Source organism: Astatotilapia calliptera, chromosome 18 (genome assembly GCF_900246225.1).
Source record: "Astatotilapia calliptera chromosome 18, fAstCal1.2, whole genome shotgun sequence".
NCBI classification, from domain to species: Eukaryota; Metazoa; Chordata; class Actinopteri; order Cichliformes; family Cichlidae; genus Astatotilapia; species Astatotilapia calliptera.
In genome coordinates this window covers 11,814,450-11,842,292 of record NC_039319.1, presented here as the reverse complement: position 1 = coordinate 11,842,292, position 27,843 = coordinate 11,814,450, and the positions used below count along the sequence as shown (strand labels likewise).

At 39.7% G+C, this 27,843-nt stretch overlaps 4 protein-coding genes across 8 annotated transcripts; 2 read left to right on the top strand and 2 right to left on the bottom strand.

Moving 5' to 3' along the window:
- The first annotated feature begins 930 nt into the window (after positions 1-930).
- tpm4b (tropomyosin 4b) lies at positions 931-8,772 on the top strand. 4 transcript variants are annotated; one of them, XM_026149998.1, is made up of 9 exons: positions 931-1,249; positions 2,876-3,001; positions 6,136-6,269; positions 7,012-7,129; positions 7,206-7,276; positions 7,377-7,452; positions 7,675-7,737; positions 7,827-7,896; positions 8,061-8,269. In XM_026149998.1, the coding sequence occupies exons 1-9, from the start codon at positions 1,136-1,138 to the stop codon at positions 8,141-8,143; spliced, it is 855 nt and encodes a 284-aa protein (XP_026005783.1). In that variant the 5' UTR covers positions 931-1,135; the 3' UTR covers positions 8,144-8,269. The 4 variants fall into 4 exon arrangements, with proteins under 4 accessions (XP_026005783.1, XP_026005781.1, XP_026005784.1 ...); XM_026149996.1 differs by lacking the exon at positions 8,061-8,269 and adding an exon at positions 8,410-8,772 and having other exon boundaries at positions 936-1,249; XM_026149999.1 differs by lacking the exons at positions 931-1,249; positions 2,876-3,001 and adding an exon at positions 4,778-5,053.
- A 2,417-nt stretch (positions 8,773-11,189) lies between these two features.
- LOC113010868 (ras-related protein Rab-8A-like) lies at positions 11,190-18,517 on the top strand. Its single transcript, XM_026150111.1, has 8 exons — positions 11,190-11,389; positions 11,914-11,974; positions 13,990-14,050; positions 14,155-14,232; positions 14,335-14,424; positions 15,315-15,380; positions 15,950-16,000; positions 16,150-18,517. Exons 1-8 carry the CDS (start codon positions 11,266-11,268, stop codon positions 16,237-16,239), a joined length of 621 nt encoding a protein of 206 aa, XP_026005896.1. The 5' UTR covers positions 11,190-11,265; the 3' UTR covers positions 16,240-18,517.
- Positions 18,518-19,205: 688 nt separating this feature from the next.
- On the bottom strand, positions 19,206-22,587 carry cib3 (calcium and integrin binding family member 3). Of its 2 annotated transcripts, XM_026150112.1 has the most exons (6): positions 22,537-22,587; positions 21,804-21,838; positions 21,241-21,352; positions 20,598-20,745; positions 19,370-19,565; positions 19,206-19,227 (listed from the first exon to the last, which is right to left on the bottom strand). In XM_026150112.1, exons 1-6 carry the CDS (start codon positions 22,585-22,587, stop codon positions 19,206-19,208), a joined length of 564 nt encoding a protein of 187 aa, XP_026005897.1. The 2 variants fall into 2 exon arrangements, with proteins under 2 accessions (XP_026005897.1, XP_026005898.1); XM_026150113.1 differs by lacking the exons at positions 21,241-21,352; positions 21,804-21,838.
- Positions 22,588-25,592: 3,005 nt separating this feature from the next.
- Positions 25,593-27,843, bottom strand: admp (anti-dorsalizing morphogenic protein). Its single transcript, XM_026150642.1, has 5 exons — positions 27,326-27,843; positions 27,098-27,234; positions 26,890-27,009; positions 26,602-26,791; positions 25,593-26,117 (listed from the first exon to the last, which is right to left on the bottom strand). Exons 1-5 carry the CDS (start codon positions 27,615-27,617, stop codon positions 25,696-25,698), a joined length of 1,161 nt encoding a protein of 386 aa, XP_026006427.1. The 5' UTR covers positions 27,618-27,843; the 3' UTR covers positions 25,593-25,695.

The following is a 27,843-nucleotide window of genomic DNA, read 5'->3' as shown; positions in this document are numbered from 1 at the left end:
TCGAGTTTGTGTGTAATCTTTATTTTTAGCCAGGGCAGCTGGCACAGAAGGGCTGAAAGAAAGCAGACAGGCTTATATGCGCCTCCCAGTTACTAAAGCCATATCCATGTTTTCTTTTGTTTTTCTTTGCCTTTCCTGGGGAGTTTTTAATTTTTCACTTAACAATCTACAAATAATGTGCAATTTAGTAAAAACAAAAACAAAAAATGTCTTTTAAAGATCTCATAAGTGCATAAGTGCACCAAATTCCTGGAATCCGTCTTGAGTTATATCTCCCAGTCAACTTTTTTATTTAGTGCGCCTTACAAATTGGAGAAAACAGATCTAAGTACAGATCTGTCAAACCAATAGTAATTAAGAGGATCTTAATTGCACTGGACCTGTGGTTTATGTCTGTGTATCCTGACTGCAATGCTGTGGCTGCCTGACGTGGATCACATGCAGACAGCTCTTTCCCCCAAATTTTCTTTGGCTGGATCATTTTCCATACAGCCCTTTTTCATTCAGCGCTAGAATGAAAACTATGTCCCTTTCTAACCAACTCTGGTATTAACATCAATTTGAACATTCCTAAGTAAGAACACAGGCATATAGATAGACCAAAGAGAGGCGAGAAGCCGCAAAAATTATTAATGTGAACAATTTCCCTTTTGAAGTTTGTGAGTTCTTGGTCATTCTCCTGCTTTTTATCTGCGTAAAAATCCAAACAAGGACATAGGCTGGTCAATGCTGAAATGGCCACACCATGCTGTCCCTCCAAAGAACATTTGAGAGGTGAAGTTTAGATTAGGGATGGGGTGGGGGCAACAGTAAGTTCTAGAGGAGCCAAAGTGGGGAGTGGCGAAAGGGGTAACCGGTGGGAAAGGGCTGTCACTGGGGACTAGGGCTGTCTCCAAACCTCCTGTCAAGTTTAAATCACATACAGCTCCACCGACTCTCAGTCTGCATCCTCCTCTCCTGTGCTCGCTCGCTCCGAGCTCCCTCCTCTCTGCATCTGCCAGTTGCGCTCCCTGTCAACCTTGTGAGGGCTCCTGTGAGGCGTCTTCCTCTGAACATCTGCAGCAGCTTTTCCCCGTAACGAACTACAAAACTTCATTTTCTAAAGATCTCAAGACGCTGACACCCAACAGTCACCATGGAGGCCATCAAGAAGAAGATGCAGATGCTGAAGCTGGACAAGGAGAACGCCATCGACAGGGCGGAACAGGCCGAGACCGACAAGAAGGAGGCGGAAGATAAAAGCAAGCAGGTGACGCGTGGCTCATGAGTTTAATGTTTAATACAGGAATATTAAAATGTCACAGCATATTTACAACAAATGAAGTAAATGCATCACACATGCATAAATTAATTTTAATAATTACTTTTTTCCAAAATATGGGGAATCTTCTTTGTCAAAAAATGTGGACATTTTCAATATCAGGATTATATATCTAAATGTATCTGTGAAGTTACTCATACCAGTTGTATTACAACATCATTGCGTTATTGTGTTGTTGTTTTTTTCACTTTTCCTATAATAGTTTTTTTTAATAGTTTTTGATTTATTTTTGTTGCTAAAGTTCAGTCATAATCTAAAATACTAAATAAGAACACCAAAGCACAATTTACAGATTGCTGATATATTTCTCAGCAGGACTAAATGCTGAATCACAGGGATCAGTTGATACTGAGCTCCTTGTTCTGCAGTAGGAGACGGTGGAGGATATCCACAGAGATGGCTGTGACAAGAGCTAGGCTTATTATCCGAACTGAATCAAAGGAAAAGCTGCCAGGTTAAAACAGACCTATAGAATATCACGGTCTGACTCTGGCAGCATCCTTATCAGAAGTGAAGTTTGTATAATATAAAACCTCATAAATTTCTGTGCCCCCATATTTGGCGCCGCAGCGCTCAAGCCACAGACAGGATGATGTGTCCCAGCCAAACTTAATGACAGTGTACTTTAATTTCATACAAACAAAATAGAATCTGGAGATGCAATAGGATATCTGAGGTTTCTAAATAGAGGCAATTATCACACAGTGGGAGATGGTGTCCTCATTAACGTGGTATGAAAGGAATGTTAGAGAGCAGCAAGTTAGAGAGACTCGGACAAAGCCAGGATGAAGGATCGAGCAAGTGGAAAGTGTAAATACCCACTCTCTGGTAGCTAATGCCATAACAACTCCCTCAGAGAGCACAGGGAGCATCAGTTGTCACTGGCACTGCACATATGGACCCTCAGCATGTCTTCAGGAGCAAAGAACAGTCAGCATGAAATCCTAGAAGATTATGCAGAGCTCTTTAGTTTGTTGGGATGGCTGCAGCTCAAATAGTGCTAAGAGATGCTTTCTTTGCTATTCTTGGCATGACGAGTAGACTTTCAGAGTGCAGTTAGGCTGACGAAAGGCACTGAAAATACACAAAACTGCATGCAAAATTAACATCTATTACACACAACATCAGGCACAGACTCCGGCGGCAATTAAAGGATTGGGCCACCCAGACTCTGCAGCTATGTGTCTTTTCAGAAGGAACCTCCTAGTTACCTCACATAATCTACAGGCTTCATGGTGAATGTTTGACTCTGGAGCTTTTTAAGTGGAAAGAATAACCCGGATTAAAATAACAGCACGCATGTATTTGTTGAGAGGAGCTAGCTGTAGTCCAAAATCATGCACCCACTACGTATTTTCACCTCCTTATCTTCAAGTGAAATTCATCTTTCTGAAATACATCAGGATTATCCCAAAATAGCATTTAAGTGATCTGTAAAAGATCTATCGCCCACTACTGCTTTCTGTCATATACCAGAATTTCATCATACTCACTTTAACTGAACAAAAATCTATATTTGATTCCTGACTTTCTCTCACATCTGCCTTTTCTCAGCTGGAGGATGAGCTGCTCGCTCTGCAGAAGAAACTGAAGGGAACAGAAGATGAACTGGACAAGTACTCCGAGGCCCTGAAGGATGCTCAGGAGAAACTGGAACTGTCGGAGAAGAAGGCCACAGACGTGAGTTCACCACCAAGACGCCATCGGAAAGGCATTATTACAGTGGAACCCCACAGCTTTTAAAATATCAGTATCAAATACTTCATATGGACTGAAATAGATATCACTCTATGAGAGGGGAAAAGGGGACCAGTAACATGGACACACATTCCTCTCTGTCAAAGCTGGTTTAAACAAAATCATTGGCTAAAGTGCTTGACTCAGATGAAGAGTTGCCTCTTATGCTTACATAACCCAAAAAAGGAAATGTCTGGACTCGCCCAATAGTTTAGTGCAGCTCGGTTGTTTCTAAAGTGCAAAATATGAACGTGAAGTGATTAAATCACTGACGGTCATACATAAAATAATACATATTGAAATAGGATAGGAATAAAATAAGACATGAAAGGTTGTTACTTTAAAGAACTGCCTTGAGATTAAATTTTAAAAAAAATCCACCCCAATGTAAACTAATAACCCAGAAATCCTGAATTGATTATCTTGCATCTTCTAACCCAGACCGTGGAGATAATCACAGAGTTATTGGTGGTTCACTGAGGTCTGTAGCTGAGCTATTTCTCAAGCACAGACACAACTTGGCCAGCCTGTTACCGACCAAAGAATTTCAGGAATGCAGCCTAAGCAAACAGAGAACCCCGTACTGCAGTTTCTAATGAAATCAATGCTTTGGCCTTTTTTGGGGCTGAGACGTTATTCTCTCCTCAGTCTAGCCTTTACAGTAACATACCTAGGCAGTGTGCAATGCTGAATGACTGCCGACCTTTGGAGACCATCTACATTTATGTCATGTATTTATTGCTTAAACATATCCTTTCCAGGAAAATGATGGGAATCTAACTCGGGATTATGCCTTATCACAAACAAAATAAATCCGGACACAGACTTGACTTAGTTTGCTTTTGGGAGTGAATCGTGACCAATATAATAATATTGATCTGACACTGGGAATGAAAAGAGTGGTTTTGAAGGTGGCTCGTGGACATTCTCTTCCCTTCAAGTCTGTGAAGTTTTCAGGAGGATTTGGAAAGTGTTTCAACTTCACAAAGCAGGTAAAAATCTGAGCTGAAGTAAGTGAGACGATCTCAAAGGTTAGAGGTGATAACAGGATTTTATTCCTCTGATGGTTTATCAGGTGGCCACAAATACTTTTTAGCTTCTTTCATACATATAAATGTAGTAAAAGAACGAAAACGTGAGGGGGAGGAAGAGTAGGAGGCAAATGGGGGCGATGAAGAAATGTGTCGCCACCCGATGGCTGCAGGTCATGTCTGCAACCAAATCAATTTACATTCCACGCCACTGCAGGTCAACAACCCCTAGTGAAAAGGATTATTACGGCCCCACCCCACCCTTGACCCTCCTCCTCCTCCACTAGAAGTAAATCTTTGGACTTTTGATTCCGGTCCTTTGATACAGTTTACAACCTGCTCCTCTCTCCTTCACCATCCCCCACTGACATTTACTTTCCTTCCTTTTCTCTCTCAGACAACCAAATCCAATCACACGATGATCCCTTAGACGTGATTCACGCTTTATCTAACAGCAGACAAATAACACAGTGCACTTCCTCTGCCTTCAGTCCGTGCAGTTGCAACACCTTCACTTTGCCATATAAGTCCACAATAGAAAACCCTGGCCCCACAAAAAAGTGACTTTACACACCTCCTTTGTGGAGGAAAAAAAACGTCCCACATTCCCCTCCTAAATCCTGTGATGTCATCTGAGACAGGCTTCTTCACATGATTGGAGGATCTCGTCATAAATTTCCTGAAAACTCCCAGCCCTTTTTTTCCGCCGTCCCAGCACCGCACCTCCCTGATTTCCTGCCCGAGAAAAGATTTCCACAGAGCCTGCAACTTTGAGGCGAATTCATAACTTAAGTGTCTCGATTGCCGGTTCAGACGAATCCCCGTTTAAAGAAACCAAACTGTCGGAATTATGGAAGCCGTGAAGAAGAAAATCCAAGCCCTCCAGCAGCAAGTTGATGAGGCTGAAGATCGCGCACTGGCAGTACAAAAGGAGCTGGAAACTGAACGGGAACTGCGCGAAAAAGTGAGATCAGTTTGCATTTAGTCCAATTTGAAGTGAACTTCTTTTACTTTTTGTCTTGATCTGTAATTCCAGCAAACCGGTTGAGCATCTTCACTGTAATCTGGGACTGAAGCGTTTACGCACTCCTGAGAGCTGGACTTGCAAAGTAGCGGTAATAATAACGCACCTAACGCGCGAAATAAAAACCGGAACCTCTGTATACAGATTACAGTAAAAAATAAATAAATCTGTAGTTATTTTCTATACAGTCGTTACAGAGACAAGTTGAAACATCGCTGTGTCGACATTCCTCTGCAGACTTTTGTTCGGCTGTGTTATCTAACTCCAGCCCGCCCCATATATCTACCAAAACACCAAGAAATGCTGCAAGAGTCCCCGATGTTACATTAACTGTCAGTGTGGTTGTTTGACGGTAAAGAAAATGTTAAATTGAAGGTTTTTAAAGGGTACAGTCTTACAGTTACACTTCTTGTCAATCATTCAAAACTTATTCTTTTTTTTTTCTCCCTCCCTTCGCCCTTTGAGCTTTTTGATTGAATAACAGCTGACACACCGTCCATCTGAAAAGGTGCCCGGAATCCTCCTTCCTGTTCCTCTTGAGCCTCTGCACAGGAAGGAGAGAGCAGGCATGGTTATCTGCGCTATCAGTGCTGTGGGAAACGGGCTGAGGAGAAGAAAGCTGGTGTCCCCCAAACATGCTTTGGTTTACACTACAAAAGTGAAGACAGCTGTAAAATATCAGATGCCAGCATGTTTATTTAAAAAAAAAAAAAAAAAAGCTGTCACTGCGTTATCCTGTGTCAATATATTAGTAAAGCAGGTAGCCAGGCTGCAAAGTCCACAACTCATCAAAGTCACTAAGGCTGAAAAAGCAAATGAAACGCAAGGACCTGATCTTGACATCTTCTTAAAGCCATGAATGAAAGGGGGGGGGGATTATAGTGTAGCTTCAAAATAGATGAATGGATAAGCAGTTTTCAGCATTGAGCGTAAGTGGTAACCTTCCTGTTTTGGCTGCATTCATGTTTCCTTCCTGGCCTCTGACCTGCGACCTCCCTATCTCTCTCAATCTGTGGCTACAGGCTGAGGGCGAAGTAGCATCGCTGAACCGCAGGATCCAGCTGGTGGAGGAGGAGTTGGACCGTGCTCAGGAGAGACTGGGCACAGCCCTGCAGAAGCTGGAGGAGGCCGAGAAGGCCGCAGATGAGAGCGAAAGGTGAAAATCAGCATAGATCTGTAGATTCAGATGTATTTGTTACTGCTGTGAGTCACTGTGTGTTTTAATGTTAAGTGAAAGTTCTACACAGCCCACCGTCTTGAAGTTAACTATCACGAGCGTTTGCTGTTACCATGCAGATAGGCTTCAGCCTATTTCATGTGGCACAAAAAAAACTGAGCAAGCACACAAGTGAACTGGCTGAAATCACCCTCACTTGCTCATTTTCATTGGCTGGAAGTAGTGAGGGAAGCCTATTGGAATGTGTTGTTCATTCCCTCAGAGTGGAAATAAAGTTTGCTTGACTTAAAAAAAAAAAAAAAAAAGAGTAAAATAAATGAAAGCAATACTTTGTAAAACTTTGTAAAGTTTGAAGTTTTCAAGGAAAAATCAAAAACAGCAATAGCACAAAAACTAGAGGCTTAAACAGAACAGTAAGGTAAATGGCCATTAAATGGCCCATGGCCCATCGGAACTGAAGCAGGAAGGCTTGATAACAGAACTGTATACAGAGCCATACAAGTCACAGTGTGATACAAAGATAGAGAATCCCATTAGTGCAGTGAATAGATGCCATTGCCTGTCAGTGAAATTTGACAGGTAAAAAATAACTGTTGGAAATGCAAAGTTGGTGGTTACTGAGTTAAGTCAGCTTTTAGTGAGTCTCCCAGATAACCTCTGCAATGTCGAGTGTCTTTATGGTCTTGTTGGACTAAATGTTCGGCATCGTTTCCATCTTTAGAGGCATGAAGGTGATTGAGAACAGAGCCATGAAAGACGAGGAGAAGATGGAGATCCAGGAGATGCAGCTCAAAGAAGCCAAACACATTGCCGAGGAAGCCGACCGTAAATACGAGGAGGTATGAACGGACGGATTGTATTTATTTTTTTGTGAGATGTCGCTTCAGCTGATGTTCAACTGTGATTTCGTTCCAGGTCGCTCGTAAACTGGTCATCCTCGAGGGTGAGCTGGAGAGGGCAGAAGAGAGGGCAGAAATTGCAGAACTGTAAGGAGAAATTCAGTGCAGTTATTCTCACCACAATATGTGAATTTTAAATATATTCTAAGCAAGTTATTGGAAAAAAAACATCTTTTCTTTCTTTCAGCAAGTGCGGTGACCTGGAAGAAGAGCTTAAGAATGTTACCAACAACCTCAAGTCTCTAGAGGCTCAGTCTGAGAAGGTAAACTCACTATCATAAAACACCTTCACACATCCACACCCATCACTGTCACCCAATACAGCCACTCAACAGGATCGGCAGCACATTAAGTGCCTTTTTTTCGTGCTCACATTCACTATTTGCATCCTCATCTTGACTACCATCACCTAAAAAACAGGGGAAGTACCCTGGTCATCCTAAAATGGCACAAACAAAGTTGTTTGCTTTTCTTTGTCTGCATAGTACTCTGAGAAAGAAGACAAATACGAGGAGGAGATTAAAGTCCTGAATGACAGACTTAAAGAGGTAAATTCATTCCCTCTGCTTAAGCTGAACCTGTGTTTTCTGAGGTAAGCTTTGCATATATATTTCAATGTGTTTACTGTTTGAAAAAGGCGGAAACCCGTGCAGAATTCGCAGAAAGGACAGTGGCTAAGCTGGAAAAGACCATAGATGACTTAGAAGGTACGCTTTCTTTCAGCCCTCATATTCTACCCTACACTCCTTCTTGTAATAAATCTTTAACTTTCTGCTCTGATTTCTCTCTTTTTCCAATTTCCCCTTCATGGCCTGCACACTTTTTCCTCTCAACCTCCTGTGTCCTGCTTACTCTGCCTTTTGACCTGCAGATGAACTGTACACTCAGAAGCTGAAATTCAAGGCTATCAGCGAGGAGCTGGATCATGCCCTCAATGATATGAACACCTTGTAAACCCTGCACTCTGCTGACTTTGCATCTTTAGAAGCACTTTGTCTCTTTTATTCCTTTGCATTCAGAGTTCCCTTCTCCTTCTTTTTGCATTAAACTGAAGCTTAATAAAGACCTTTTTCTCTTTTACACTGCCTTCTGTCATTCACTGCAATCTGCTCTTCATCACTTTGCAGCTGTTTCTGCATTTTTCTCACTATGAGGCTAACAATTTTACAGTTACCTGACAAACAGTTATATTATATATTTCCTGCTGCTTTTCATTACAGAGAACCTATCACACGCAAAAGAAGAAAACATAGGCATGCACCAAGTCCTGGACCAAACACTGCAGGAGCTCAATAGCTTGTAAAATGCCAAGAAGAACATCAAATAAGTAAAAAAAAAACAAAAAAAAAACAAACAACAACTTTGTAAAAGATATTTTCTACATGCCATCCATTTTTTTTTTGCAATTTCACTCTTAATTTGTAAAACACATGTAGCCCTTTTATGTATTTATGGTCCTTTTTGTTCCTTTTCCTTTTTAAAAAAATGGTTTTGGGTCCACATGATTTCAGTATTGGTGCTAGGAATTGTGTTGTAGACCAAACTCTGTGCACAAATAAAACTGATGATGACGACGGTGTTAATGCTGCTGCTGATGTTTTGTCATGTCTGCGAGCCAGTTTCAACACATCTATAAACCGTTCCAGGGAAAAGAGCTCACCCTTCAGTTTACATGTGCTGGCATGCACACTGTCCTCTCTGTGCTAGGACAGCAGCTTTTTTTCTTTTTCTTTTTTTTTCTTTTGCAGATACTGAATCTCTTCTTTCACAACAGTAGTGCCACTGAGTGCTATAATCAAGAAATGGCACAACCGCATGAGGTTAATACTAAAGATGTTATCAGAGTATAAGTGCGTCCTCAAACTTCTTATCGAGCTTCTTGTGACTGTGAGCTTTAAAATAAACAGTTCCAGTTGCTTTATGCTGTACAGTAAAGATAATTACTGAGCAATAAATGAAAAGTTAAAGACTACGTCCTCAACATTAAACCTCCACATTGTGCAACAATTACTCACTATTAGAAACACGATTCAACTCTGCATCAAGACTTATTGGCTTCAGCACAAAGTGTTGCAAAATCGTGTGAGTCTTGTTAACAGACCATGACAGAGGCCAGGCAGTAAAGAAGGCTGTGTGATCTGATAGAAAGTTTTGGAAACAACGGTTTTCGAGACGCTTCAAAATGCATTAACACAAAAAAGAAAAGTCCTACAATTCAGTTAGATTAAAAAAAGAAAAAAAAACTCTTCACAACAACGAGATTAGTGTTCACTATCAATCAATCAAATCCTTATTTCAAACACATCAAGTGTTAAGACACATTAAAACAAATGAAAATGAACTCAAATAAAACCATTATATTCATTCAAAAGAGTGGTCAATTTTTTGAATTGACCACTTCCCATTCAAAAAAGGAGTAGGAGGAAGCAAATACTTATTAATCCCTACCACTATAGCTCATCACTTATCTGTTTTAATCATATAGTCTAATGTATACATATATGTTATAAATAAATATACCTATCTAATACACAGTCCCTCGTTACATGTATATATATCTTTATAAATGGATCTATAATTCTTTTTACTACACCTATCAAAAAAATTATATGTCATTGAATACAATTAGACCTTCTTAATGTACAATATAATATTTAACACCACTATGCATTAATGTTATTAATATAAAAATAAGGCTCCTTAAGACATGGATGCACAAAAACACTTTTTCTCTCTCCTGGTTACTAAACTAAACCACAATTCCTGGCTTATGCTATACGCCTATACCGTCTAAATAAACATGTTCACACAGAAACAGATGAATATGACTGTTCACTCAACTCGCTTTTAAATCCAACTTTTACTTTAAACAGCTATTAAAAAAAGATAAACCAGGTAAAATAATTATTGTTGTTTTGTAATAATTTAGTTGTTTTGCCTTTCATCTTTACAGTTTCCTTTTTCACGTTTACTCTACTTTCCAACCTCATTAGAAGTCCTAATTGACCCTTTTTTAGGCTGTGGTAATTTGCATTTTTTTTCTTTTGTTGAATTGTAATTCAAATGGAAGTTGCTTTTTTAATTAATGAACACAAATTTCCCTTGATTTCCAAGTATACCGAAATGTAAGAACCAATGTAATCCTGTAGTAGTAGTATTAATGTCAGTAAATGCTTTGAGTTGAAGCTGACAGCAACTCAAATAACCACTCATTGCAACCAAGGTATGCAGAGTAGCACCAGACATCAAGTCTTGAAGCAGATGGGCTACAGCAGCATAGGACCACAACAGGTGCCTCTCCTGTCAGCTGAGGATGGGAAACTGAGGATACAGTTTACACAGGCTCACCAAAACTGGACAACAGACAACTGGGAAAGTATTGCCTGCCATTGTTTGAATGCCAACCCTGCCTGTCTAGGTTGCTGGTGTTGCTGTCCATGTCCATCCATTAATGCCGTGTCAGTCCCTTAATTTGTGTACCCAGCTGGATAATACATCATGTCACAAAGCTCAGATCATCTCAAACTGTTTTTTTTTTTTGGATATGACAATAAGTTCACTGTATTCAAATGGCCTCCACAGTCCTCAGCTCTCAATCTGGGTAGAGCAATTTGGGTTGTAGTGGAACCCAAAGATGGAGATTCACGTCATGAACCTGTAGCTGACAAATCTGCAGCAACTTTGTGAATTTGAACCAAAATCTCTGGGGAATGTTTGGAGCACATTGCTAAATCTATGCCGTGAAGAATGAAAGCAATTCAAAAAGCAAAAAAGAAACCCAAACTGGTCCTAGCAAGGTGTACATAATAAAATGGCAAGAACAAAACTTTATATTGAATTAAGGCTATAGTTATACAGTAGAGTAACAAGTACAGTAGATAAAAAAAAAAAAGCATAAAGTAGCACAGGTTAAATAAGTCACAATTATAACCTGGTCTACCTTAAGTAAGCCAACAATCTAAAAGCCTCACGGTCACAGTCTGAAACGCTGTTGAATTCCGGGCCAGCAGGGGGCGTCATTCCAGCTCATTTACATTGCTTCTTTGCCGGGCGGGATTTCCGCAATAATATCAAGTATGGCGAAAACATACGACTATTTGTTTAAATTACTGTTAATCGGAGACTCTGGTGTCGGGAAGACCTGCGTCCTGTTCAGGTTTTCGGAAGACGCCTTCAATTCAACGTTTATCTCAACTATAGGTGAGTATTTGGGGGGAAACAAAACCGAGCCATTCTCTGTTTACAGTACGTCAATGGGCTTCCTCGGTGAGGCCGTCTACTTGCTGGATTTCAGCAGAAGGAACTAGTTTCTCTTTTACATTGATATAGGCGGAATGTGTATTTGCTAAAGTAGCAGCAGTACGATTGACTAGTTAATTCAGTGTAGTGAAGTGAAGCACTGATAACCTTTGTTTGTACGTGTGGCGCATGTTTAAGCAGAAATGTTTTGTTGTATAATAACCTGATGCCGGGTTGCTAACCAAGACGGTTAGCCGAGTGGCACATTAGCCGTTTGGCTCCGTCTACATTCTTGGAAGACATACGAAACACGGATATTTGGTGTAATGGTTGTTTATGATCATATTCCTGTAGCTTATTGGCAGCCCGTTGGTGTTATTTTTCTTGCTGAAAAAGTAGACTTAGCCAATGTTGACAGCTAGAGCCGAGCTACTAAGCTATCGTTATGATTTGACATTCATGTTGGGTTTTTATTTTAATCGCAGGCATTGATTTCAAGATTAGGACAATAGAGCTTGACGGCAAGAAGATAAAGTTACAAATATGGTAAGTTTAATGCTGGACATGTGACATAATTTTGCCGACAATGTTTTGTATTTGTCATTGTTTTAATTTAGTTTTAATACACATTTAGTGTTGGTTGATTTTTTTTTTCAAATAATTATTTTCAGTATTTTACACTATGTATATACACTTTACAAGCTCTAGTTTAATACTTGAGTTCACTGCTTATGTGCTTCTTATACATTATCAGTGATAAGAATCACAGATGTAATCATTTTTAAAATTAATGTGTTTTAACCACTACCACTTTTTCCATGAGTGGACATTACATTGCATGGTTTGCAATGGATAATATGCCTCCACCTCACCCTAACTCTAGCATCCTCATTTTCTGCTACACCAAACCCCTTTTATGACCTTCACTAGATCCATTAATCTTCTCTGAGGTCTTCCTCTTTTCCTCCTGACTAACAGCTCTATATTTAACATGCTTTGCCCAATTTCAACTATTCCTCCAGTGCACATGGTCAAACCGTTTCCTTTTTGTCTTTGTAATAGTGTGTTCTAGTTAAAGTTGGCAGATGGAATTTACATCTGAACTGTTCCCTCAAGTCAGATTTTGAGCTCGGAAAGTTGGAGGAGCCTCAGAAAAACCAGGCTTAACAATTCAAGATGGCAACCATGAACCGTAGTAAAATTGTAATCCTTGTGTAATATTTGTGACTCGCTAAATTAGAACACTGACCAGGTTGTATCCATGAACCTGCTACAGCAGCAGCTCTACTTTGATAAGTAGCTAAACAAATCCTGTTGTTGCTCCAACTTGACTACTGGAGCATGCTCAGCTCAGGATTTACATCTCTCTTGATGCAAATGAAGTGCAGCATAACTTTGTCTCTAAACCGCTCAAATCTGAGCTGTCTCTCTGATGTAGTCATTTATAAACCTGTTCCTCAAGATCACTTTCAGCTCTGCCACCTCCAGCCTTGCCTCCTGTGTTTTTGCTAGTGACATCATCCTCAAACCATTGTTCTTGTATAAACTTTCCCTTTCACTAATGCCACTATGCTTCTGTTACAAATCACCCCAACACTCATCTCCACCCACTCCACCTTGCCTAAACGCTCGTCTTCATCTCTCTCATAAACTGTCCAGTGTTTTGGATGGTTCACCCCAGGTGTTTCAACTTATCCAGCTTTACTACCTCTGCTCTTCACTGTTATGTTATGTCCTCCTCTCATTCACACATGTATTCTATCTTGCTTCAGTGACTTGCAATCCTTTTCTCTTCACTGCATACCTCCACCTTTCCAAGTTCTCTTTGGCTTCCTCCCAACTCTCACTACAGATCACAGTGTTGTCTGTGAACATTGTAGTCTACAGAGACTTCAGATAGGAGTGTATGTAGAATAAAAGAAATACATTTTAATGTAATTTACACAAAAAATAAAGCCACATAACTTCCAGACTTTAATAAACAGGGCTAAAGTCAGTTATTAGCAGACCACCTGTTAGGCTTTTTGCTTCAGTGTAGTGCCATATTTGGCTTCTACCGTTAATGTTACCTGGCTAGCTAGGAGTACCCAATTGTAATCCTAGCTAGCATAATTTAAATTTGACAATTATTGTAAGGTTGCAGATATTAGTATTATAGCTTGTTTATGTTGAAGAAAGTTTTGTGTGCCGAGATGTTTTCCTTGAATTTATTATTTGTTACATTAATGCACTGTTGCAGACTTAATACAGTTACCCACAAGCACTACACAGTAGTAATATACTGTATGCTGGTGTTTTGCTTCTGTACCAATGAAGAGGTATTTAAAAAGCCCGTTACATGTATGTTGGATGTGTTTATACACTGCCAGCTCTATATCAGCCTGTTCAACTAGCGAGTTTAAGATAACTGTTTCATCAGTTTTAATATACATTTAGTGTATTAGCTGTCATGCTTGATATTAGTTAGAAATTTGTGTTAACTTTTCTAATAATTTCCACAAACATTCAATTTGATATTTTGTCCTTAAGCTTTCAGATAACTAATGATGTTTTTTCTTTAGGGATACAGCTGGTCAGGAACGCTTCCGAACAATCACAACAGCCTACTACAGAGGTGCAATGGTGGGTATCTTCACATGCTGACAGACAGATGTGATTTACATCCTCTTTCCTGTTGAAGGTGCAGCTTCACCTGCATTTATTTATGATTGTACTGCTCTTTACAGGGCATCATGCTCGTCTACGACATCACAAACGAAAAATCCTTTGAAAATATCAAGAACTGGATAAGGAATATAGAAGAGGTACATTCTGGTCCAAATATAAACTCATCCACTTATGTTCTACCCATCAAAAGTCTGTATGGTATCATGTACCGTTTTAAAATTCAAACTCTTCTAATCCAGCATGCGTCAGCGGACGTTGAGAAGATGGTCCTTGGCAACAAATGTGACATCAATGACAAACGGCAGGTGTCCAAAGAGATGGGGGAAAAGGTGAGAAGCTTGACAGATGCATGGTCTCACATAATCTTCTCCAAAGAGTCATTTTCATGTAGTCACACAGTGAGCTCTCCCTGTGGGGAGGAATGGTTGGCTGTTCTTGCAGTTTCAGGTTCACCAGCACAAACACACAGTGAAACTGAGAGGAGAGAAGAGAAACTAGTGTTTCTGCCACTGTAAAGTTACATTAAGATCTAGTTTAAAATCAGTCCAACAGAAAGACATGTTATCATTCTGTTTTCTTGCGTCTGTGTGCATTCACATCTGGGATATCCATGATTTTACAAAAGTGTTTCTTCCTTGTTTTTATTATTGCCTGGTTGGATTTAATGCACTTTTACTACCTGTAGGTGGCAGTAAAACATCGGCTAGGTTTTAAACGACAGGGTGCACTACCAAGTACCATGTGCCAGACTGAGGTTATATGTCGCTGTAATATGCAAAGCCAATCATTATTACAGCCATAAAAGGGTCTTTTATGGATTAAATGCATATAACAAATGGAAACGAGGTAAAGCTAGCATGGTGAAAAGTCTGACACAGCTGTTTATAGTCATTTAAAAGCAGTTTCCAACTATTGGAAAATAGGCGACTTGTTCCTAGTTAATGTTAAATAGCGTGCTTGCTTGAAATGCCCATCCTTAATACACATGCATCTGAGTTAGGGTTGGTTACATGCAGGGGTTACTGTAAGTACATTTTATATAAATTTACTTCATTGATGGAAACCAACAAGTAGCTGGTGATACTCTGTGTCATTTCCACCTAGATCATCAGTCGAGGGGGAATCTTAGTCATTATTGCAATGTTAAAGTAATATGCTTTGAATAAAAGTGTCAGCAGAATTTTTTTTAAAGCTTTATTTATTTGTTTATTTATTTCAGCTTGCACTAGAGTATGGAATAAAGTTCATGGAGACCAGCGCAAAGTCCAACATCAACGTGGAAAATGTAAGCACTTTGTCAGCTAGAACACATGGCACAGTTAATTTGATACGTCATGTAAACATTCAGTTCAGTTTTATTTATATGGCGCTAAATCACAACAGTATTTGCCTCCAGAAAAACCCCAAAACATGTCACCTGCTTGTGTCTAATATTGATGTCATCTTTCGTGGTTAGAAAGCAAAGCTCCCATATGCACAAAATTAAGAACCTTGTTGGTGATAACTGGACTTTTCGTCCCAAAGCCAGTTGCGCCAAATGGCTGCCCCTCGCTGACCTGTTTCTGCTGGAGGTTTCTTCCTGTTAGAAGGGAGTTTTTCCTTCCCACTGTTAGCAAGTGCTTGCTCAAAAGAGGTCGTTTGATTTTTTTGGGGTTTCTCTCTATTATTTTTGTGTCTTCACCCTATAATATAAGCACCTTGAGGCGACTGTTGTTGTTACTGTTTGGCACTATATAAATAAAATTGAATCTAATTGAACCTTGTGACTATTAGGTCCAGCTGCCTTAAATTCTTGAGTTGAATTTACGGTAGATGAAGATTAGAATTTTGAAAGCATGCTTTTCTGTTTCACAGGCGTTTTTGATGCTGGCCAGAGACATCAAATCAAAAATGGACACAAAATTGGTAAGGATAAAACTGCGAGGAAAATGATCAGCAGCTCTTGTGGCTCGCTTTATGGAATGTTTTTGCGTTTTTCCAGCTTGTGGAAAACTGTGCAGCAGATGACAGTGTTTTGACTTGTCTTTTGTTTTTCTTTGTTGTTTTTGCTGCAGGAGGGCAACACACCGCAAGGAAGCAGTCAGGGCGTAAAGATCTCAGAGCCTCAGAAAAAGACCAGCTTCTTCCGCTGTAGCCTACTCTGAGGACTGAGGCCTTTCATACTGACTGGACATAAATAGACTGTTCTTGCTCTTAGCACTTCCTCCCCCTTTCTCTCCAGCTATGGTCAGTCCTAAAAGCCCACGTAAGCCATTATATTGTCAGTAAATGGAGGACTTCCCCTCCTTGCTTCCTCTTCTGAAAGCTTCCAGAGTTTCATCTTTTCCATTTTAAGGATAAATGTTGACTTCATGAGTCATGGTGCTCTGCTGGTTGGAGGACTCAGCCAGGAGCATTATCCAGATGTTCCATTTAACACAAAGGAATGGGCTCTTACTCCAGAGTTAGTCTCTTCATTATCCTCACTCACTCATTCACACAACCGGTAGCAGAACCAGGGATGAGAAGTCATTAATAGTTTGTGGACTGGATTACAAATGTGATATATTTAGATCTATTTTTAATAGCACTCTGTCCCTTTTTTTTATGTGACAAATTTCAACCAGAGGCTGATGAGCTTGAAATGCTGTGAAACAGAGCTGTACAGGTTTCCTTTTCACTGTCAGTCAAGGATCAGACAGAATGAGCTGAGAGCACTGCTCTTGTTGTCCTTGACAATCATTTTTTTGTGACTGAAAATGATTACTCCACCATTGGTGCATTCTCCTCCTTTCAGTGAGTGATGAAGAGGAATATATTATCTTAAACTACAGTTTAGGTTTTTGTCATTCTAATGATGAAAATGCAAATACTCTGTTTAGGAACATTTCTTGATGTAGCAAATGACCAGTCTTAAATTTGTAATAATAGGATTACTGTGACAATGAGACCTTAATTTATAGTTTGAAATCACAGCCTGTTTGAAGCCACTAAAGATGTCCTAAAATAATCAGTTTATTGTCACATGAGGCAGAAAAGCAGCAATCTCATTTATTTGAGATGCTGCACTTATTGGTATTTATCTTGAAAAATGACTTTTTAAACGATTTATTATTGAAGTTTGTTTCTCTCCTTTGGTCTGTCGCCTCAGCTCTTCTTTAAAATAGATTGATGTCTGAATTTTTCCTGTCAGCTCTTAGTCGCAGTTAAGCTGAATGACGTCTCTGGTTGTTTGATGAGCAGTTAAAATCACTTGAAGTTTCACACTGTAAGCCCCTTCTGCCCCTTTCCTTGCTGTCATGCAGCTCTCCTTGCACTTTACCAGTAAATTGTGGTTTGTGTGTAGTCTGTGCCAAGTGATAGTTTTGCAATACAGTACAGCTATAAATTTCTTTTGCTCCTTTTGAGTCTTGGTAATATAAAGGACATATATTACCAACATTTTACAACACCCAAAGGACTTGATCTCCTCTGGTAGTTCACAGCTAGCAGTCCACTGCCCTGTTATTAGTTCTCTTAAAAACGTTTCCTTCCTCAGACTGTGAGTTATTTCAGCATATATCTGCGTGTAAAAGATAAGTCTTTCAGCCTCTCTTTTTTTTATACTACTGTGCTTGCCAACCCGTAATTTAAAAGTAATATTTTATGAGTTTACATAGAGATGGCTTGAATTAAGCTAAAGATGGCCCTGTTTGGGGTATTCTGGATCCTTTTACAGGTTTGTTTTTCCCCATTGTGGACATTAGATCTGACAGCTAGGTGGCGCCAGAAGCACACGGTGCATCTTAGGTAACTGCCAAACTTCAAATATGAATCAGTATTTTATTAGAGACAGCTAATCTGGGGAGTGTGATGCAATTATGTACACTCCACCTGTGTTGAACTTAGATGTGGATTCTCAGTCTGTTTCCATTGTTTCTATGTTTATGTCAGTCTTAAAATCAAGTTCCTACATGCACAGTATTGAGGGACAATATGTTTCATGCACCTTTTGTAATATCAAATAATTTGGGACCTCATGAATACCATGGCCATTTGTCTTAACCACTAGTAATCTATTCTGTCATAGGTGAGCTATGCATTGTGAATCTCGGACCTGTGCGTGTGTGTAATGTACTTTTTTTTCAGACATACCTACAGAGCTGTACGGTTGAATGTATGGGCTTTTTGTTATTTTTGTTTTGTGTCAGTCACTGAGCCAAAAAGAGAGGACACGCTCTGTTTATTTAAAGCTGCATTGGTGCATCAGTGCAGGTGAAACTTAGCACAGCGGGGTACTGTTGAGCGGGAAGAGAGCGGGTGTCGAACTGTGAAGACGGCACCGTTTTGTTCGAGCTTTAAGTCATAAACAGAAACATAGGGAGCAAACTTTTATGGGACTCGAGCTGTATAATTTTTTTCTGAAATATGATACTTCCTCTTTGATTTTGTTTTTAAGTCATATCTTTTGTTTTCTTGAAATGTTTCCCTTTTTACAGCCATATTTTATTCCATTAGTGTGAAGTACACAGGGACAATAATAGGAAAAATCAACAAAACATTGTAAATATCACTAAAAAGTAGGTCTGCTTAAATTGTACTGTACTTTCTAAACCCATATAAAATGTATCTACAATTTTGTAGATATGTGAACTTTTGATTTAATAAAATAAGGTTATAAAACTAACCTTGTGCGTTTCAATTCAGTGGCTTTATTGGCTGGATGTCACAGGAAACTATCAGTTTACCCACTGACTGCTTTCATGACAAATGGCTCTCCTATTATTGGCTCACTGGAATATTCTGGCGTGTTTATTGTTTATTGTCCAGTGTAACTGAACCCCTTTTGATACAAGACACAAATCCACTGTTGATAATCATAGCTAATGAGCCTTGTCTTGAGGGATTGGCCGAAGCCTCCACCTGATGAAAGATCTGCAGTCACAGCATGACTGTTGTTGTTTCTGTAAGAGAAAAACTGGACATGGACTCCTTAAAGAATGCCAGAACAATGATTTTGGTCATTTTATTTATTTTTACATTAAAAAAAAATGATGAAGATGTGAAGATGACAGGATTTCATTCTGAAGTATTTCCAGTCCATCCTTTGGGGCTATTCCAGGTAGCAAATGTAGAGAATTGCTTCATTTGCTTATATCCTTATATGAAAAGTGCTGTGAACAGAAAGCACTTCTCATTACGAAAGTCAGCAAAAGGACAATATTCTATATTAGAGTCAATAGTTATAACCAAATAACACATCTAGTCCTTGTTGATGGGTTTACATGTTATTGTAAATGTTTACTGCTGGTTTACCTGAGGAAGTCCGGAGCTCTAACAATCATGTGCTGAAAATCTTCGAGTGACAGACGGCCATCATTGTCCAGGTCGGCCTCATCGATCACCTTCTCGCACACCATCCTCACCTCGTCTTCTGTCAGCTCGTTACGAGTCAGCTTGTTCAGCGTCTTCTCCAGGTCTGACTTGCAGATGAAGTCATCGTTGTTGAAATCTTACAGAAAAAATAAATAAATAAAAAAATATCAACAGGTCAAATAATACATCAGTTAATGAATTATTCAACTTAAGCCTTTTTGTGTCTTTGTTGGCTGTAAATTGAACATGTTTTAGACTAATCTGGTTGGACAAAAGACAGTTTTTAATATATTGTTTTGGACAAATGTGGAACTAAAGCTAACAAACTTTTTTTTTTTCACCTTATATTTTGTTAATGTGGCTGAAATATTTAGTGTATGATTAATTTAATGAAGAAAAGCAGGCTGTTTTTTCTTATCCTTTTCATTATAGTGTAACTACGTCACCCTTGTTAGTCTGAATAAGGAATGAAAAGTTCTCGTGTGTAGTTTCACAAGTTGTCAGCTGTCTTTTTTTTTTTAACCGAGGCTTTGACGAGCTGGTATATGATCCTAAACTTTCCATTCCCCATCTGCTGTGTTTACCGATCCATAACCCTTCAGGATGAATATATATTACTGCTGATGATTTCATCGTACATTTTTTGCACAATAATCAGTTTAGTTTTACTGACAAACCGCTTCTTTAAATGCTGCAAGTTTCAAGATGTGTTTAACGCCCACTCTTCTGTCTGGGATGTTGGAAACCAAACATCCTCTTTCACAACTCAAATCAGGTGCAGAAAATCCAGCGGTATATCTGCATGGCTCTAACATTAAATTTGCCCTTATTCTAACTAATAATGAGCTTAAGTCAATGCTGTTTTCTGCAGTTTAACGTATAGCAATTTTGTTTCCATGATTGCCTTTTGCAAACAGATGTAAACAGTGCATTTAAGTTGAAATATCTCCTTATTTGGTGTAAAATGTTAACATTTAAATGTATTTTTTCAGCTTGCAGTGGCAGTAGGAAGGGTTATTCACATACTTTGTTATGTACCGTGTGTAGTAAAGTATGCACAGTATGATTTGTGAAACTGCAAAAATGTAAAAATTGGTTGGAATTAACATTGGTTTTAAAGAAAAAAACAAAAACAATGACAAGCATCCTTGATTTATGAAGATTTTACCATAAATTTTGAAAGCATAGTAGGCCTTGAGGTCCCGTGGAGCCATCTCACTGAGGACAGAAAACATGTCCAAGAAGTCGTCCAGTGTCATGTTTCCCTCGCCATCCTCAGAGAAAACCTCAGCGATCCTCTGTCGAAACGGGTTGTCCTAAACAAACAGTCAAAGCATGAACACACAAATGTTCAGCACAACTAACTTCTGCCTGTTCGATGTGATGCAGTTTAGTCCTGTTCTAACAAAATTGTGCTGTTTGTGATTTTACTTCAGTTTTGTTTTTCTATTTGAAATCCAATAAAGTCATAAAATTATCTTTAGTAATAAAAACAGCTTGGAAAAAGTGGCAACCTCGGGCGTGACCCTGATCGTGACCGGCTCACTCTCCCTTTCTTGGGGCATGTCAGTGACCAGCTTGTTAACACACCTGTTTACCTTGCTGTCACTGAGTAAAGAGGCATATAATTGACCTATTTCCACCAAGTGTGTCCTCTGGGACCCACCAACATCCTTCAAGTTTAAAGGAGTCAGGTAACATATAACCGCTCAAAGAATTCTGTCGATTAATTGGTCATTAATTATGGATTGGGAACACAGGGAGAGAGCGCGGGTCTGCAGGGCGTGTGCGGACCAGTGCAGCGGGACTACCTTCAGCTCTGGCATGCTGCCAATCAGCTCATATGGTAACTTCACATCTGGGTGGTTGGTGTAGTCAAGAGGAACGAGCTGCGGTGCCAAATCCCGATAGCGGTGGAAGAGTCTAGGAAAGGTTTAAAAAATTTACTATCAATATTGAATTACAAGATATGTCCTATAATATGTAGAGTTACACTTTAAAGGGACAAGGAAAAGTTAGAAAGGAAAAGTTAAGTTAAGAACTTGCTTTTCAGCTACGGACACTATTTTGAAAACAGAAAACATTCAACTTATACACTTTCCAGCACAATAAAAATAGCCTGTGATCTCAGTGGCAGTCTGCCCCACATCAAGACAGGTGTCCTGATAGTCTAGTTTAGAGTTACAGTATGGTATTGTGCAGAATAGAACAAAATTCAGCTCTGTCAAGCATGCTACATAAGCAATGACTCAGGAAATTAATGAGATCTGACACAACTTATCCTGAGTCCATGTTTAGTTTGATCTTTTCTGCACTGGAGGGATGTCATAAAGCAGGAAGTATAAACAAAATAACTGAAGTAATGTAGGCTCACCTCAGAATTTCCTTTCTTGTGAAATATGTACAGTCCTGTAAATGCAATTTAAATTCAATGTGAGCTGTTTGCATACAGTGATGTGTATAATCTTTACTCAGTAATAGCAATACATCAATAAAAGACACTTATTTTTACACAATATTGGTAAAGTAGAGAAGTAAACATGCAGTTTTTGGAAACAAATTATGAATTGCTTACAAAACAGGCAAAATGATCTCTGTCTGTCTATTACGATTATTATTATCATGTATCAGCATGTTGTGGTGATGTTGCGGTGGATCAAAGCAGTGAAATTTAATAATTTTTTTTAAATGGCAATTATTTTTGTGTAAATATGAATGTTTCTCCAACATTTCTCCATTACATTAGCACCAAAAATCAAATGAAAAACTTTATTTATAAATGCCTTACTTGCCATTTACCATTTATTTACCATATGACATCTCTAACTTTGCACCTCAAATTACTTCTGAGAGTTTTCTTTTCATCAAAATGATGCAAGTCAAAAGCAAATCCAGTCATCACACAATATCAGGAAAACACTGACTCTGAATGTCAGGAAGTGCTGCACCACATGGGACTGGATCCCTTTCTTTTTTGCTAATAAAAAGTATGAAGAGGTCTGATTAATCTTGTTCGTAGATGTTAAGCTAACACTGATAATGGTAGCTCCATTCATTCTGAGTGAGCCTTATCAATTAATTGATAAAGAAACATGAGTGATACCAACCTGATAGGCATCTAGCTGCTGTGCCGTAAAGATGGTTTGTTTATTTCCCATGTCTGAGTGCAGAAACACAGAGTCTCAGGTCCATCGCTGCTCCGGCATCAAGTCCTTTTTTAAAGTGGGTATGCTAGTTATGAAATACTCTGACAAAGGGAAGCCAGAGCCAAAGAGGAGATCAGGTGTCTGGCTGCACTGGGGCCCTTTGGTCCCTACTATAATGGAGGCATTTCATCGTTTTCTCCGTTGTGAATAGAAACCCCTTTGACAGTGAATAAGGGCTGTCGTCCAGCATCATGCCAAGTGGTATCAACCCCCTTTGGTGGCACACTATGGCCAACGCCTTGTTCGCCACTCAGGTTACACTCTTTAGAGACAGGGTTTTGTAGTGGGCAAATAGAGTTTTTGATGTGAGACAAGTTTTGTTTCAGTTGAGAACTTAATTGTTGTGAGTGTATATCTATCTATCTATCTATCTATCTATCTATCTATCTATCTATCTATCTATCTATCTATCTATCTATCTATCTATCTATCTATCTATCTATCTATCTATCTATCTATCTATCTATCTGGTGGTAGACTTCCGCAGGCACAAGCATTCTCCACTGCAACCACTGAACATCCAAGGTATGGACATTGAGGCTGTGGACAGCTACAGGTACCTTGGTGTTCATCTGAACAATAGACTGGACTGGACTCATAACTCAGACGCCCTCTACAGGAAAGGGCAGAGCAGGCTGTACCTGCTGCGGAGACTCAGGTCGTTTGGAGTGGAGGGCCCACTCCTGAAGAAATTCTATGACTCTGTTGTGGCTTCTGCTATCTTTTATGGCGTGGTCTGCTGGGGCGGCAGCATCTCTGCTGGGGACAGGAAGAGACTGAACAGGGTGATCCGAAGGGCCAGCTCTGTTCTAGGATGCCCTCTGGACCCAGTGGAGGTGGTGAGTGACAGGAGAACGGCGGCTAAGCTGTCATCCCTGATGGACAACATCTCCCACCCCATGCAGCAGACTGTGACAGCACTGAGCAGCTCCTTCAGTGGGAGACTGCGGCACCCACGGTGTGGGACGGAGAGATTTCGCAGGTCTTTCCTCCCCACTGCTGTCAGACTCCATAATAAAGACTTTAACTGATCAAGCACACACATCCATACATATGCATTAATACTAAGTGCAATAATCCTTTCTGTCATCGTTGTATTTTTACTCAGTTGTATATAGTATTTGTATTTGTATTCTATTTTTATCTTATTGTATATTTATTTTATTTTATTCTACTGTATATAGTATTTTATTTTATTCTATTCTGTACAGTTGTGTACTGTATTTATTCTTATTGTATTCTAATTTTTGCCTCATAACTTTTGCACTGTCCACTTCCTGCTGTGACAAAACAAATTTCCCACGTGTGGGACTAATAAAGGTTATCTTATCTTATCTTATCTTATCTTATCTATAGATATAGATATAGATATAGATATATAAGCAAGTTTTGAAGTGTTTTAGGTTTTAAGTGTTCCAGAGCTCACTTAAAACTGAACTTGTGTTGACTTGTGTGCACACAAAATGAGTTCAGAAACACCTTGAGGCACAGACATAAAACTTCCCTTTGATCCTGCAATTATGATTTATAATAGCAGGTGTACAGCATCAACTTTACCTCACTCTATTCCAGGTAGGATGAGTAATAAGGATGAAACTTACCAGAACAACCAGTGATTGCAGTCATAAAAATAAAGGCTCAATAAAGGCTAAACCTTTTGGGTCATATATTTTATTTTGAAAAATCCACATCTATCTCCAACAACCTGAGATTCTTTGGTCCCGTTAGAGACCCCAAAGAACAATTTCAATGATGCTTCCATTATAGAAAATATTGTGTTTTTTGCCTTCCATACCACATGATTCACCACATCATAATTTAGGTCAGACACCAATGCTTATGACGCACAGCATAAACACCTATGAGCTGTTATAAGACATTAAATGAACAAAGACATTACATCAGTCTATTTCTTAGAAAGCTTCCTAACACTTTGACTTTAGCTTGTGTTGCGTTTTATAGGAGGTCACAGAGAGCTGTGCCATCTTACAGCTGAACACATACTTTACTGTACTGATGGGGCATCTTTAAAGGACTCTCTATTTATAGTCCAGAATATCCTGTCTTTTTTCTAATCCTCCTATTTCCTGAGCATCTTTAGGAATGTCTTTTTTTAAGAGGATGGTTTGTAGGAGGATGGCCTTTTGCTACTACACTATAAACAATCATGATTGTGCTCACTGGACCCAAAGGGAAACCCCTTTGGACATCAGTGCCCTCTAGAGGTGAAAAGGAAGATGTCCAGTGGGCTAGTGGAAGCCTCTTGTTTATAAAGTTGAATATACTCAGTGCAGATGAATGACATAAGATAAGATGCCTTCACTGTCATTACATATACAGTAATATTGCAAGTGGTGTAATAGTGACATAAAAAAAATGTATTACATGCATCCATGTATACATGATAATGCAACCGTAGCTTAAACTATTTAGAGATACTGAAATTCTGATGAGCCTGATCTAGCACAACATTATGAGATTACTTTTCTCAAAAAGAGGACCCACAGAAACACTTCTAAAAGGCAAAAGATGAGCTTTAATACAGATTTTCGAAAACTTACAAAAGTCCACAGAGCTGGAAAACATGGGGGGCATTGTAATCATAGCAGGTCTACAAGTTAACTTTATACTTTACAAAAAGATTAAAAGCCTGTTTTGTTTTTCATATTTCGTTTGTTAGATTTTTTGTTTTTTGGTGGTTGGGTCTCAAAAGAATTGTGAAGCTTTGTAAAGCCTCACAAATGATGCAACAAACTGATGCAAGGGCCAATAAACAAGACTTTCATTTACAATATTTACAATATATATCCCAACACAAAACATAAAAAATACAGATAAAATACAGAAAAATACAGATTTACAAATTTATTTAACATTCCTTTGATTATTTAATATCATTTCAATTACTTTCATATATTATAATTTATCATTATTTACATATACTACAGTGTCACATGTAGGACTGGCCACATAATAGTTTCCAGGGTCAGCTGACCAAGCTCTGTTTACAATGTTTACAGTTTTTAATCTTCGCAGCCCGATACCAGTGACTAGTTAATGTTAGTGGCACCCACAGCTTCCAGCCACCATGTCATTATACTGTTTTAAAACCACATTCTCATCATCATCAAAGAAGAGCAAGTTGATGGAAAAGAGCTTGTCTGGCACACAGCACGGCGTCTCAATGCCTTTCACCAGCTTCAAGGCATTGATGATGGACTGGACAGTGGCGTGGTTGGTTGGTTTCATGGTCTGACCCAGAGGAAAGGGGCAGGAGCCTTTGCAATAGTAAGCGTTGTAACCCTTTGGTGATACGATCCAGCCCGACCAGCCGATCTCCTCGAAGTCTACATTTAGGGGAAACCGCTGGCAGTGCGTGGCTGCACCGTCTGCATCGTAGCTCAGAGATCGAGCGCTACGGGAAGGTGGACCGGACATGGGAGTCTGGGGCAGGTTGGACGTTTCTGCTGTATCATCTGAATCTGGAGAAAGAAATCCACCGTTTTAAAAATGCAATTTTTGAACTGTTACGAAGTACATTCCATAAACAGAAGAGGAAGCAGTGACACACAAGCAGAAGTAGAAGTTTGAATGTAGAGTGCAAAGAAATATAACATCTAAAGCCCTGAAGTGGGACACACAAAACACTGAGAGCTTCATTTTTCATCAAGTTGTTGAATTGTAAGCATACTCCCAGTCAGTCACAGGCCAGTTGTACGTGAGTGTTTCCTTCATAAGCATGCTAAATAATGGTTGCACATGTGGATGGAAATATATTCAGCACTGACCTCAGTGGACATTTAGTTCAGTCGTCCATTAAAACTAAAACTAAGGCTGTTGTGCTTATGAATATAGAGACTGGAGGCTGGTTTCCCTTTAACCACTGTAAATCTTATCCACACGGCTACTATCTTCACTTAATATTAATATCACTGGGAGTAACTGACATTAAAGTAGAAATCTCACCTTTGCTCTCAAGAGGATTAGAGTAGCGGCCATCATCAGTAAAGAGAACCAGCATGGGCTGTTTGCTGTGATGGTGGTGGCGCCCTGAGGCAAAGCGGATCAGTTTTTTATCCATTTGGCTCCCTCCCAGTGTCCGAACCACCACTTGAAGTCCCAGGTTTGTGCCCTCATCAACCATCCAGGAGCGCACCTTCAGGAAGAAGGTCATAAGTTTATTTCAGCACTCTACACTGTCCAGTGTAGTTCAAAGCAGATCTTTGTGGGCTTTAAAGAGGTGGTGATACTTACTGCATGTGTGATTGTGAAGACTTCCCAACCAGAGGAGTGCACTGGGATAAGTCGAGAGGAAAGCAGCTTCTTCTGCGTAAAATTGGTTTTGCTGGTGTCAAACAGCTGATAAACACTGACCTGAAAGAGCCAAATTAATGTAGATAGAATTAGAAACAGCCATTCAGCCACGCGGGTTTAAATACTGGTCTAGAGCTGGTCTACATACCTGGCTGAAGTGATGTCTGTTGAACGTCAAGGGTGCCTGAGGTCTCAGCTTATAAAGATGGAGCTCTGCAGCAAGAATCTTCTCTGTTCTTGCGACCATTGACAAATTGAAGCTGAACTCCACCTGATCACTGTACACTGCAATAGAAATGAGAGGATTAGGGCTCAAATCAGAGTGTCTTCCAAAGCAGCCATCCTGGCACGCATGCGGGGACACATCAGATCTTACATTTATCAAAGAAGCTGCGCACGGTATTCCCCTCCAGAAGATGCGGATCCTTGGTCACACCGTCCACGTCGGCTACCGCGTTGTACAAATCAAGCATGTACTGAGGGGGCTGTTTGTGTCCATGAATCACAGGGGGGTCGTCCATCCCGAAAACCTCCAAAAGTCTCTTTATAGCAGCTGAGCGGACTTCCTCGGACTCTGTCGCGGGAGTGAACGAGTTCTCCGGGTAGTGGAGCGACACGGCAGCGGCCGTGCACAGCAGTGCGGCGAAGCTGATGACAAACTTCAGCATATTTGTCGGTGAGTAAATTCCCGGTGAGCCAAGTCTTCGATCTGCGAGCTGCGTGGAGTGACAGTGGGATCCTTGAAGGCCGACTTTTATATCAAATGCCCCCGTTTCCTCTCCAGTACCGCCAGGCCCTCAGTAAACAGCAGTAAAGATGCTATTTGGTCGCAAATGTAAATCAGCAATGAGCGAATGTAAACGCAGACTAATGGGGGCGTTAAAAGGTGTGAAC